Here is a 14481-nt window from a genome sequence, read left to right as displayed (position 1 = left end):
ACTTCATCAAAAGATGCATATTGAACGGAACATTCATCGCGATCAATAAAATCGTTGACCCCTGAACCTTCCTGATATGATAAATGAGATATTAACCTCCTACCTTTCTCTTTTGGTACTAGACCGATAGGAGAAGTTCTAAGTGTAGAAATCGGCTTTCTAAAAAGGGGCCAGCCATCCTACCCGCTTTTACCTCCTGTTCTAACTTATCCAACGCTTTAACTATATGACAATTTGCGTACTGTAAACATGGTAAATGTTTGGAAATAAAAGAAATTCTCGGACCTGAATATTTCAAATGAAAACCAAAAAAAAATCCTTCATATAATTTGTTTGCTACAAATACATGCGAATATGCCCTTAGCATATTATTCAAAACACCAGTTCTACCAAGTCACCATAGTTCTGATATTTGGTCTAGATCTGCTTGTGTGAACTGTATGGCATTTATACTGAGCCCCGGTGCCCGAAACTGAAACTGAGAGCATGTGCTATATTACATGTATTAACAACATGTGGTCACACATTTTTATGTTGTCTTTGACAGTTTATAATTGGATGTGGACCATTACACCTTAAACACAAATGGCTATAAAAGCAAGCCCGAAGGACTTTTATGATATGTTTGTGAGTGACTTGGTCCAGTTTATACACCAATCACTTCATTTAAAAAGGCGTTTATTCCTTATAATGCTGTAAAATTGGAGATAGGGAGTATATTTGTCCACACTCGTTTCCTCAATCACACGTATATTTATGTCATTGAAATGGCATGGCTCATGAATATATTTGTTGGTTAACGCAAAAATATGTACTCAATGAAATTTGCTATCTGATAAAAAGATAGAATGCAAAAACTCTTATCATTCCAACGAATGTTTTTGTATTTATTATTTGATTCCATGATTAACGCGACTAACGTGCAGTGTAAATAACTTTTGTTTACGTCGGTGTTATAATCGCCGCCATCATTTTTACATTGGTTACGAAAAAAAAGTTCGGTAAACGTCGTCTATCAAAATATAACCAACGTCAGCATCAACTACCGGAAATCCTCTCGACCAATCATATTAACGTATTCCCTTGAATGCAAATCATATAAGAGTTATGATAATACATCTATAAAATACCAACTTTAAATATCCACTTGATATTTTCAATATTTTCAAAATACTTCTCTCTGTAATTATACACGTCTGCTGTCTTGCAGCTCAAAGTTAAACCCTGTATGCAAACATTGCCCATGTGAAAGTATAAAATTGTTTTGTATAAACATTGAACGACAAAAATGTCTACCTATGTGACGTATAAATTTTCTGACGTAAGACACACGAAGCAATGAATGTGTTTTTAATTTGATCGAAGCTTTTAAGTTCTTTTGTAAAATTGTTTCTTTTAAGATTGTAATTAGTTATCAAAAGTACCAGGATTATAATTTTATACGCCAGACGCGCGTTTCGTCTACATAAGACTCATCAGTGACGCTCATATCAAAATAGTTAAAAAAGCCAAATAAATACAAAGTTGAAGAGCATTGAGGACCTAAAATTCCAAAAAGTTGTGCCAAATACGGCTAAGGTAATCTACTCCTGGGGTAAGAAAATCCTTAGTTTTTCGAAAAATTCAATGTTTTTTAAACAGAAAATTTATAAAAATGACCACATAATTGATATTCATGTCAACACCGAAGTGCTGACTACTGGGCTGGTGATACCCTCTGGGACGAAACGTCCACCAGCAGTGGTATCGACCCGGTGGTGTAAATAGTTATCAAAAGTACCAGGATTATAATTTTATACGCCAGACGCGCGTTTCGTCTACATAAGACTCATCAGTGACGCTCATATCAAAATAGTTAAAAAAGCCAAATAAATACAAAGTTGAAGAGCATTGAGGACCTAAAATTCCAAAAAGTTGTGCCAAATACGGCTAAGGTAATCTACTCCTGGGGTAAGAAAATCCTTAGTTTTTCGAAAAATTCAATGTTTTTTAAACAGAAAATTTATAAAAATGACCATATAATTGATATTCATGTCAACACCGAAGTGCTGACTACTGGGCTGGTGATACCCTCTGGGACGAAACGTCCACCAGCAGTGGTATCGACCCAGTGGTGTAAATAGTTATCAAAAGTACCAGGATTATAATTTTATACGCCAGACGCGCGTTTCGTCTACATAAGACTCATCAGTGACGCTCATATCAAAATAGTTAAAAAAGCCAAATAAATACAAAGTTGAAGAGCATTGAGGACCTAAAATTCCAAAAAGTTGTGCCAAATACGGCTAAGGTAATCTACTCCTGGGGTAAGAAAATCCTTAGTTTTTCGAAAAATTCAATGTTTTTTAAACAGAAAATTTATAAAAATGACCATATAATTGATATTCATGTCAACACCGAAGTGCTGACTACTGGGCTGGTGATACCATCTGGGACGAAACGTCCACCAGCAGTGGTATCGACCCAGTGGTGTAAATAGTTATCAAAAGTACTAAATACAAAGTTGAACACGGTCATGACTGCACTACCCATATTTTTACTATTTTATTTATTATTTCTGTTTAATTCACGCATCGTTGTAAATATAACGGAATTTGATGAGACTGTCGTACAATGTGAGAGGTTTAGCGCTATAAAACCAGGTTCAATCCACCATTTTCTACATTTGAAAATGCCTGTACCAAGTCAGGAGTATGACAGTTGTTGTCCATTCGTTTCTGATGTGTTTTGTCATTTGATTTTGCCATGTGATTAGGGACTTTCCGATTTGATTTTCCTCGGAGTTCAGTTTTTTTGTGATTTTACTTTTTCAAAAAGAACGAACGTCAAATTGACGTCACAACTATACATCTTAATTAAATTGAGAAAGGAAATGGGAAATGTGTCAAAGCGACAACAACCCGACCATAGAGCAGACAACAGCCGAAGGCCATCAATGGGTCTTCAATGTAGCGAGAAACTGCCGCACCCGGAGGCGTCCTTCAGCTGGCCCCTGAAAAAATATGTATATATACTAGTACAGTGATAATGGACGTCATACTAAACCCCGAATTATACACAAGAAACTAGAATTAAAAATCATACAAGACTAACAAAGGCCAGAGGCTTAACGACTATATATGAATATATAAAAGAAAGCACTGCATCGGACGAGATTAAAACTTTTCACTAGAATAACCGAAATTATGGATATTACATTAACTCTATTAATACTAGTGTCATTTTAAACACTAGTCTGGTTTACAATTAAGGGATTCATATTAAAGTGATTTTCTTCCGACTCATGCCTAACAAAACGACATCTTATTACAGATTTATTTTCATTGACATTTTGTTTAAATCGAGTCGCTGTTGAATTAGTAAACCTCAATTGATCGTCACATCTCTTTCATCTTTGGTGATAAATTGTTTTAAGTTCTGAATAGCAAGCAAGTTCATGTTAAAGCAATTGGTCAGAGACACTATATTAAATTCCAATTGATTCTGCATAATGATGTAGCTGAAACACTGAAATTGTCAAGTTTTTCGCTTTTATTTTTTAATTTCACATCAGAAAGAAAGCAATAACAAGAAAGAGAAATAAGGGGCACATTTTATCAAATACTCGAATCTCGATTTATCATCACCGAGTGCTAATAACTTGTTTTATTGTAGCCATGTAGGTAACTTCATACATAAATTTAACTTTATATCAGATATCAATATTGTATGTCTTCTAAACTGACCCCTCTTTCTCACTCCATTCAAGAGTTATGACTAATTGTGATATATATTTAAAAAATGTCTAGCCTATGTCAAGTGTTTATGAGACATTAAGATATAACAGTTATATTTCATACATATAGGGGTATCATGACCTGCTAAACTAATACTATATGATTCAATTATTTTAAAAAGTCAATCAGTTTAAATCTTTAGTCACCCGATATATTGCAAAATTTTAATAAACAAATAATAAAGGAGTTACCCGAAACAACCAGATAATGCTTCCCCTGTTTCTGATTACGTAATCCGTTAGTCATTCGTATCAAGTATCACAATCATTGACCCTTTATCCAGTCAGGTGAATGTGTATTTTAAACTCTTTATTAATATTTAAAGGTTTAAATAAATGTGTATCACGTGATTTATTGCACTTCCGTACTTATGTTGACAACACGAAGAAACAAGCAAATATTTTTCAAATTTTTATTTCCTGCGGACGTTTCATTTCCTTTTCATACTCCAGGGAAGCTTCGATAAAATGTAAGTTTACAATAACATTTATTGTTTATAGCAAATAAACGTATGACTACATACACATAGATGTTTACGTCCTTGGACGCTAATCAAGTGCATATTATAAGAGATTTTTAAAAAGTTTTTATTTCTCATTTGACTGTAAGTATTGAATTTTAATTATCAAATCAGACCTTTAACATGTTTAAGAAGTATGGTCAAGTTAAGCAAACTTTAATTATTATGTCCCCTTACCTGTCATTTTCATGCTATCACTATGATAATCTAAATCGTTACATTTTTGTGAAAATCAGGAGGGGAGAAAAAATATTGCAGAAGATTAGAGTTCTATAAGTCCAATTGTTTTTTTTTTTTTAATATTGAATAAAGTTAATATGTTCCTATAAAAGTGGGACAACGTCGTTGCTAAAAAATAAAAAGACAAACAGACATGAGAAACCGACAAATAAAAGTACAGAAGACACACTCAGACAAAACTAAAGACTAAGCAACACGAACCCCACCAAAAAATGGGGTGATCTCAGGTGCTTCGGAAGGATAAGCAGATCCTACTCCAAATAAAAGAGGCCTTATTCATTTCACAAAAAGTCCAATATATATATTGATGTATTTCGATGCAAACTGAACACGGACTGTACATTAATCAAACAAAATAGACTTATCTTAAATACTTGTACAAACTTATGGATAAACGCCAACCGTATAATTTATAAATCAATTTTAAAAATCTGAATAATAATATATACAATGTAGATGTGCTATCATGTATGTAATAAGTCATTTAAGGGGGTTCGCGGGTCTAAATCATTTATATAGGATTTCTCTATATTTTTCTATAAATGAACTTTATCTTATAGTTAATAGAAAAATAAAATAAAAAAGTAGGGTCACCGTTCATTTGCGCTCACAATTTGCCTTCGAAAGAAGCATACATTTGTGTAAAGGCGGTTTTTTTCTGTTGAAGTAATAGGAGAAATTAAGGTAATATCGAAAGAAAAAAAAGAAATTTATTACAGAAATCGCTAAAATTTTACAATAATTTAGTTTAAGTACAGCTTATATGGAAATTATATTAAAAAAGATAGGTCACCGATGAGTTGAAAAAGATATTTCAATTTTAGAGCCAAAAAATGGCATTTTTCCACCAAAGGGAGATAATTTGGAACTTTTTCAATGATGTATACATTTTTAAAGTCATCTGGGGCCAACACGAATTGATTGTTTTGAATGATTTTTGTACCATATGATAAAGTAACAACTACAAAAGGAAATAAATAAAATTTGTAATGAAAAACAAATGTTTGATTTTTTTCTGAAATTTTTATACCCTCGAGCCTCCTTAATAACTAGAGATTTGGTTAGTATTCTCATTTGATTTGTTTTGCATTTGTGATTTCGGGGCCTTTTATAGCTGACCATGCGATAATGACTTTTCTCATTGTTGCAGGCCGTATAGTGACCTATAATTGTTGTTAATTTCTGTGTCATTTGGTCTCTTGTGGAGAGGTGTTTCATTGTCAATCTCGCCACACCTTCTTTTTTATGGATTAAAAAATGTTATAAATTATTATGATCAGGAAATTTTTGAATTGTTTCAAATAAAACTTATTTTTTTATACATTTCCCCCCTATTTTCAGTTTCAAATAGTCTCAAATATGATTTATATTTATCATAGAAATAATATTTTTTTCCTACTTTCAGTTTCAATATAGTAACTGTGAATTTTCCACAACGTCTTCCTGCTATTAATAGTTGCAATAGGAAACAGTTCTGCATAAAATGGCTAAGAGATGGCTTGGAAGTCATAAACATATACATGGTAATGAAATGGCAGAGCATCAAAAACAGTTAGAAACAAGACTTCATGTTCAAGAAGATCGTACAAAAATGTTAGAAAAACAGAATAGTGAATTGAAAAAAGAATTAGGTATAATGGCGGCAGAAAAGAATGAATTACTTAGCAGGTATAATTTTCATTTTTTTAGAATTAGAATTCAAAAATCCTATATATCCATGTCAGCAATCAATTAAATTTTAAAACCTGCTTCTGTACGTTTACAATAATTAACCAACTGAAACCGAAAATTGTAAATAATTAAATGTTTAAATCTTCCTTAATCTTTAGATTATTTTGTTAAATAAATAAATATAGCAAACTAGGAAATAAAAATATAAAAGGTCATATTCCAACAGAGCTTCCTTGTATATTTAAATAAATCCCCCTTTATTTAATCTAAAGTTTCACTAGTTATGCAAGACGTTTGTTCATTCGATTGACGTGTTGCGTAATTTTTCGAACTAGTGAATTTGGACTTAAGTATGTTCGTCTATTAGATATTTAAATAAATACTGCAACTCCGTTGCCTTGACCTTATATTTGAGATAGTTGTTCTATTTAGGGCCCATTTAGTAATTAAATGCTTTTTAAAACTTTGTGATCTAGAATGTATATGTACCCTGATTGCCTTTGGCTGTTTTCTGCTCTTAGGTCTGGTTGTTGTCTCTTTGATACATTCGTGTCAGCAGTTACAAATATTCGAGTCAGATTAAACATTTATACAGAAGGACATGATTGAAGTATATATTTGTAGCTAACTATTAATAGAAAGCATTTAATCTTCAAATGACCTCGCAACCGCTTTATTCTCTAGTTCGCTGACTATTAAAAATAGACGAGCTAGATTATTACTAGCTACAGTTTTGATTTTATTTGAAGAAATTTTAAACTTTTCCCGTTATTTTTGCGTTTAAATTTTTTCATTTGATTCAAATGTTTATTTTTTTAAAAGACTTAGTCGTATTGCTGGAGATCAGATGTCTAGAGGGAATCCAGATATTGCTGATTTGAGTGACCCGAACAGACCAACAAAGCTGGCCGAAAAATGGAACTCCCTGTACACAGAAGAGTGGTTAGATGCATACGAAGAACTCAAAAAGCAGAAAAATCAAACACAGATTGTTGAAAAACAGCTTCTTGATATACTTGTGGTATGTCATCAATCAAGTTAATATATCATTGGAACCATAGAACATCATTCATATCTTTTTTAATTTTAATATCTGCTAATTAAAAGCGATAGCTTTAGAACTGTTGTCTGTTAACAAGTCTCTGTATGATCGTTGTACGCATTTTGGCAATAAGTGTTCCTACAGTGATGTTTGAGGTTCACATGTTTGAAATTTCTAACCTAAGACAAACGTATAAGTAGTTTATCTAATACTGTTTGATTATTAAAACAATCTGCATTTGTAAGGATATATCTAAGCATCTAAAGCAATCATGATTTGAACAGACATAACCAAAGTCCACTAGCAGAGCAGGATCTGATTACCCTTCCGGAACACATGAAATCACAAGTTTTTGAGGGTCGTTTTGCTCAGTATTGTGTAATCCATGTAGTGTTGTGTTTTTATAGTGTTTTCAGCGTCTTGATGTTATTTTTGCTATGGCGTTGCCGGTTTCTATAGGACTATGAATATTCAGTGTTCCCTTGTTATCTTCTGCCTTTTTATAAAACCTGTTCTAGCTACTTATTATATTCATTTCCTTATTTCCACCAAAACAATAATATAGTGTCATTGATTTTGTTTGTTAACAGCTTTGTTATCACCAATGTCAGGCTATTGCAGAAGATCAAGTGATGAAACTAAGATATACACTCGAAGACATAGAAAACTATATGAAGGACACAGATACAAACCTTAATATGTCTCAGGTAAAACATGAAACTGCTCAATATATTGACTAAATTTCTTCGAATTACCACGGAAATCATATATGAAAGTCTTGACTGGGTAAACAGATAGATAATTATGGACATAAATGGCAAAAAAGGTCAAATGAAATACAGAAAAGAGGATAAAAAGTAGGTAGAATTACACCGAACGTAGTATAACGGGGTACTAAAATATCAAGAATATAGAATAATGGACAACATAGATAAGGAATAAAGAAAATTGTAATAAAGAAATAGGTGACTCCCGTAAAATATTCGGCTATTCATATATCATATATATATACACCCGATTGAAATATATGATGAAAAATCAAATTGCTTGAAAAGTCTTTTCTTATATCACTTTTAAATTAATCTAAATACTATAGGGTTATTGCATGAATATTGTGGAATATTGTCCGATTAGAATTTTATATAGCACGAGCTTGCGAGTATATTCTGATATATTCTGTGGGAAATATTATATATTTTGATATATTCTGTGGGAAATATTACATATTTTGATATATTCTGTGGCAAATATTATATTGCTATGCAATAAAATATCTTACTTGCATTCACCAAATCAATAAATGAATAAATATTGATGTTCTTGTTTGTAGAGCAGACGTGCATCTAGTGCACGACTAGATAGAAGTATTGGACGAAGATTTATGGACGACATAATCAATACCTACAAACAACGAAGATGTAGAGACTCCGAATGGATACAAGCCGTAACGAAGGTATGCAAAGATAGTAAAATTCATTTTAAACACAAATTTACAAATGTAACTTCCTGTATTTACAAAATGTAAAATAACAAAAATATATATAGACCTCCAAAGAAAATTCAAACCGGAAGTACTTTATCAATGTCAATATCAAAAGCTCAAACCTACAAACGAATGTAAAGCACCTGTCATATTCCTTTCTTGGTGCAGGCGTTTCCTGATGCAATTTTGTATGCCATAACCATTTAATGTAAATGTGTTTGTGCGAATAAAATATTGTATTGCATATTTTAAGAAACCCATAAGCTTCCAATATTGATGGACGCTTATATTCATAAGAAGTTATATATCAATTCGACAGACAAATAAATTCATAATTTCCTTTAGTTGGTGTTTGTATTTAAATCTCTGTTGTTGTAAAACATAATGAGTTTCCTGCCAGTGAACGGTAGTACACATGTATTTGTTGATAAGCCTCATTTTTTTTTATTCCTTATTCCCGAAGAAATTTATAGAAAATTTACATTGATTATCTGTGATAGAAAATAAATGCACCGCTTCAGTCGAAATTTGGAACCGTCTTATAATGTAACACTTTTTTTTTATCTGAATTGTATTTTGAATTCGCTTCGTGTTTTTAATATGTTATTGGACAAAACAGATAACACCTCAATTGAAATTCTTAAAGTTCTTCAAACCAACGACACAGCAATGAAGATAAGATAAATGTTGTATAATTGTCAATGACAAAAATCTCCTCCATAGACGAAATAACGTTAAAATATACAAATATATTAAGGTCACTGTGTGGCCTCCAACAATGTTCAAACCTATACTGCATAGTGAGCTATAAAAGGCCGCGAAGTTATCAATGTAAAACAATTTAAACGAGAAAAACGGCACATATTATGAACAAAATAATGAACGAAAAACAAATTTAATATAACAGTACAGACACAAAGGAGAACGACTGAACTTCAGGCTCCTGGCTTCTGACAGGAAAGGTATGTTTTAACACTGTCAGATACATGATTGTTTTCTTCTTATTTCAGAAGTGCGCAAACCATTATATTTCATCGGGCGGAGTACATTCAAAGCGAGTCTTGTCATATGTGACCAAATGTGCTGAATTATGTTGGTTTATGCGTGTTCACAATCCACCAATGGTTATCGAATACGAATTTTACACCGGTCAGGATATTGATAGAAATAAATTCAATCTTTACAGTGGGAAAGGGACGAAAGTTGACTATATAGTGTGGCCAGCCTTATTTTTAAACAGAGGAAACGGCTACAGTGTATTAGCAAAAGGAACAATCCAGCCTGTTTCCGAAAATCAAAGACCACTTCCGAAAAGAAAAAGTAGTGAAAAACTAAACGATGGAGTGACGCCAGTTCCGATACACAATAAAACGGATAAGTCAAGAATTCCGTCGACATCGTCAATGGGAGTTTCGATGAAACATAAATCTGCGATGAAATCATCATTTAAAGCTACAGGAAAACAAGCAAAGGATCAATATGTGACATCTCTTAGTGGCGTTATCGTTGATGTTGGTGCTGACACGCATGATCAACCAGCAACTCGTTCAAGAATATCAAACCCTGAAAAACTTCTACTTCCCGGCAAGCACAAAGGCGAAAAACTTCATTCTACTAAACCATTGCAATATACTGGAAAACATCAAACTGATTTTTCAAAGTCTGTGAAAAAACGACATAAAATAGATCAGTGAAAAAACGACATAAAATAGATCAGCATATAAAATTGTATGATTAGGTAAAAGTGATATCAATTGAAGTAATAAAATGATGTTTGAATAATTTAAGAATACGTTTTTATGCCTAATACTTACTTGTCTGTCTTCAAAAGATGCACAGACTGTTGTGACTTTGTAGTTTCTTTTTTTTTGTACATATATTCAATCTGTTCTATTTATTTGTGAATATTTGTGAACAGCTTCATTTAGTCTTCCGTGCGGTAATTAGTTATTAATATTAATATTAATTGAAAATGCAATTAAGAGGTTTTACAATACTAAGATAACACAACAATTCTCTATAGACTGATAAGCTGATTCAGAATCTGATTCAGATTAAATACTTGATTAATGTCTTGTTATTTATATAATACACAATCAGCATAATATATACATTATATAAAACTTAATTTTTATTAGTAAGATACAAGTGCCATTCCATAACGAACTAGGAGAGACAATATACATTTGGAAAAAATAAAACTATACATTTATAATGTCTATTTTTCATTTCGAAAAAAAACCCATATTTTGTAATAACATTGTATGTACCTATTTTTCTGCACTAGATTCTCATTTGCGCAAATAAATGGCTCTTCATTGATGCTCGAGGAGCGTATAAACTAACAGGACAAGTAGAATAGACAATGCCGGGCAAGGAATCAGATCTTTGAATGAGCAAGGACTTACTATACAAATCCTTGGAATGAGGCAGGAATATTCCTTAGCTAAAATTATTTCCTAAATTTTGTAACATGGATCAAATTTTAATACCACAATATCCGTATTTTCATGCATTTATCAAATTCCTGGCTACGCACTGGTCTGATGATATCCTTTCAGACTTATTGTCCGTGGTATGATAAATGTATGTGTATCATGTCTTAAAAACGTACCATTAATCATCAGAGAAAACGATGGTCTATAAAATTGAGAATGGAAATGGGGAATGTTTCAAAGCGGCAACAACCCCGACCATAGAGCAGACAACAGCCGAAGGCCACCAATGGGTCTTCAATGTAGCGAGAAATTCCCGCACCCGGAGGCGTCCATCAGCTGGTCCATAAACAAATATGTATACTAGTTCAGTGAAAATGGACGTCATACTAAACTCCGAATTATACACGAAACTAAGATTAAAAAATTATACAAGACTAACAAAGGCCAAAAATGCAACAGGTTTAAATATGTTGTTTGAGATCTCAACCATCTGCCTATTCCTCTAGCCAATATAGAAAAAACAAACGCACTACAATACGCAAAATATATGAGAAGAACATAACCTGTGTCATGCCAACAACTTGTTTTAAATTAAATGTGTTCAATTCTGATGCAAAGACCCAATAAGTGAATTAATATTAAAGCCAAAATATGCAATCTTTAATGGCCTGACAACAGTATCGTGACTATATCCCTTCTTAATAAGTCCGTTTAAAGGTTTTATTAGCTTTTGAGGTAAATATTGAAATTTTTGTGCTTTGTAAAGGATATTACCATAAATGATTGGATGTGAAATACATGAACGTATAAGATGTCTGCATGTTGGTTTATATTTACGAATGATGTCCTTGTACTGATGATAATATTTAGAAAATGTTTTGACTAGTTTCTGATATCGAAAACCCTGGTGTAATAATTTTTCAGTTTAAATACATAAATTTCTCTCGCTAAAATCAGCGGCATATAAAGACAAAGTATCAACATATAATGACAAAGTATCATTAATGGCATAATATCTAACACAAAAGATGTCTATGACGTTCCATACCGATGCGTCTTGTTAGGGGTAAATGTCCTTTGCCGCGTGTAGAGATTAAACAAGTCTCTAGTTTCCATTAAAAAGGTTTGTACAGATATATTTTCACTTGAATAATCAATACCAACATGCAACTTGAGAGCGTTGGTTTCATTTTTTAATCTATATTAAGATGCAAAGGTACTCTTTTCCCATAAAGCGATACATTCATGACATGCTAGTTAGAAAATATGTAAATATTTTATATACTGGTGTTCATGAGCGTGTATAAAAGCAAAATCTGTTAACATTTATTGAGATTTAACTATGAACAAGATGAACCTAACGTTAAAATGAGGTCTTCTCGTTTAATAGTATAGATAACACCAATATTCTTGCTATTTTATTTATTTCTTGGTCCATTATTTATATTTTTTTTGTCCACTATTCTCAATTCCATAATCCCCCATCAACGCTCTAGTTTTAGTTAAGGCCTAAAAAAAATAATGTTGTGTTTCCGATCACCCCCTTGAAATTTTGAAGGGACGGTAGGTAGGGATTTTTTTTTTAATAGTAATATATAAAACTCAATTTCCAGTTACCAGACAAAAGTTAAGGATTTATTAGAAAGTGATTGATTACCCACTTTAAAAATCTCCCTGAGATAACTTTTAGTTTACTCCTTTTAAAATCCCCCTGAAATAACTTTTAGTTTACCCCCTTTTAAAATACACCTGAAAAAAAAACTAAGTCCAAACCTAAAAAAAATTTGGGCAGCACTTCCCCTAGGAAATTAGCTTTTTAAACCCAATTCCCCTATTTCAGGACCAAAAGTTTGGGATTGTCAGAGAAAGAAATTGAGAAGATGTGGGGCAGATTCACTTATAGGAACATGAACCAAACATCATCCCAAACCTACAGATAGACAAATATAGTATATACACTGAACCTGGCAGGACACTTTCTTTTGGCAAAGCATCTGTGGCTTTTCATCAGAATGTCTAAAGCGTTGATTAGCTGACCAGTTTCAGATGGATTAATATCAGGTTCATTTTAAAGAAGGGTCTGGCATGAAAATTTGATAAATTTAATTCCAAAAGATTGCATTGTTCCAACAGTTGTGTTATTGTCATCAATCTCGGTCCAGTCATTTTTGCCGGTGGCCGAGCACAAAATTTGTGTTGTGTATTTTTTTCATCGATGTTATAGACATTGGATGAATTTCATTACTAATGTCAAAAAAGGTGTTACTTTCTGTAAAATTAAGAAATGTTTTTTTCTCCGCGAATTGGTCACACTTTCCGCGTTGAACATTGAATAGGACGCGTTGTGTTGCCATGTTCAAACACTGACAAACGAAAATAACTACTTCGCATGCTCCCGCATATATAATTAGCCAAGAAGATTCCCCTTTCCAGTACATTCTAAAAATAAGCCTCGAGTTTAAAATAAGTGTTGTTTTCTTTTGGGGCGATAAAAAGATCGAGGGACTTAGAATTTTTTACGGTCGGTAGGTATACAAATTATTTTTTTCCCACATCAGCTTTAAAAACTTTTGAGTCGGGGGTCTGAAGGACGGTCGGTCGGGTTACCGGAAACACAACATTTGTTTTAGGCCTAAAGTCAGCATATATAGCCTTCACAAATAAGCAAAACTTATACCGAATAGGCTCCGAATGGCAAAATAATTGAATGCTTATCCCAGTTTGAATTGTGAAATTGCGGAAATTTGTTTTTTAATCTATTGATCAAGCAAAATTGTTCGTAAAATACTGGCAGATGGACCTTGGTCATCAATTCTAATAATCTTAGATCAACCTTTCTAAACTTAAAAGTAAAGTTCACGCACCCTTATTGTTCAGAATGTTAAAGATTTTTGCATTCGTCGACATTTTCTTCGATTAAAGTAGTATTGATCTGACAACCGCTGTGCATGTATATTTTAACGACCGGGCTAGTTTTTTTGTCAGTTTTTTAGTAGTTACCTCCCTTGTTAGGGACGACATCAAAAGATCGATGTAAAAAAAAAAACTTAAATCAAATAGTTTGGGGGGGGGGGGGGGGTTAACATTGCTGCATGTTTTGTTAATTTAAAATCGATTTAAGATAAATCCATATAGGATAAAAATCAATTTTTCCCAAATTAAGTTAATAGGGGGTGGGGGGGGGGGGTCAGTGAAAAACTATTTGAATTAAGTTTTTTATCCTACATTGAACTTTTGATGTCGTCCCTTAGTGTGATGTTGTCATCAATCTATTTATTTGTACCATCTTTATATAATATTATATTGTACAA

The 14481-nt window shown here is 32.6% G+C and overlaps 1 protein-coding gene across 2 annotated transcripts; it reads left to right on the top strand.

The window, feature by feature from the left end:
* The first annotated feature begins 4128 nt into the window (after positions 1 to 4128).
* LOC143041948 (uncharacterized) lies at positions 4129 to 10514 on the top strand. 2 transcript variants are annotated; one of them, XM_076214122.1, is made up of 6 exons: positions 4129 to 4245; positions 5942 to 6204; positions 7030 to 7228; positions 7840 to 7956; positions 8580 to 8702; positions 9743 to 10514. In XM_076214122.1, the coding sequence occupies exons 2-6, from the start codon at positions 6020 to 6022 to the stop codon at positions 10424 to 10426; spliced, it is 1308 nt and encodes a 435-aa protein (XP_076070237.1). In that variant the 5' UTR covers positions 4129 to 4245; positions 5942 to 6019; the 3' UTR covers positions 10427 to 10514. The 2 variants fall into 2 exon arrangements, with proteins under 2 accessions (XP_076070237.1, XP_076070238.1); XM_076214123.1 differs by lacking the exon at positions 4129 to 4245 and adding an exon at positions 4269 to 4380.
* The last annotated feature ends 3967 nt before the right edge of the window (positions 10515 to 14481 follow it).

Source organism: Mytilus galloprovincialis, chromosome 8 (assembly GCF_965363235.1).
Source record: "Mytilus galloprovincialis chromosome 8, xbMytGall1.hap1.1, whole genome shotgun sequence".
In the NCBI taxonomy this organism is placed as follows: Eukaryota; Metazoa; Mollusca; class Bivalvia; order Mytilida; family Mytilidae; genus Mytilus; species Mytilus galloprovincialis.
Note: the sequence above shows the minus strand (reverse complement) of the source record. Positions and strands in the feature narration are given on the sequence as shown.

Excerpts from the sequence above, each read along its gene's own strand:
- LOC143041948 (XM_076214122.1), top strand. The coding sequence starts at position 6,020 with ATGGCTAAGAGATGGCTTGGAAGTCATAAACATATACATGGTAATGAA. Across the intron at positions 7,957-8,579 it reads CAAACCTTAATATGTCTCAG|AGCAGACGTGCATCTAGTGC; the intron begins GTAAAACATGAA and ends TCTTGTTTGTAG. Across the intron at positions 8,703-9,742 it reads GGATACAAGCCGTAACGAAG|AAGTGCGCAAACCATTATAT; the intron begins GTATGCAAAGAT and ends TTCTTATTTCAG.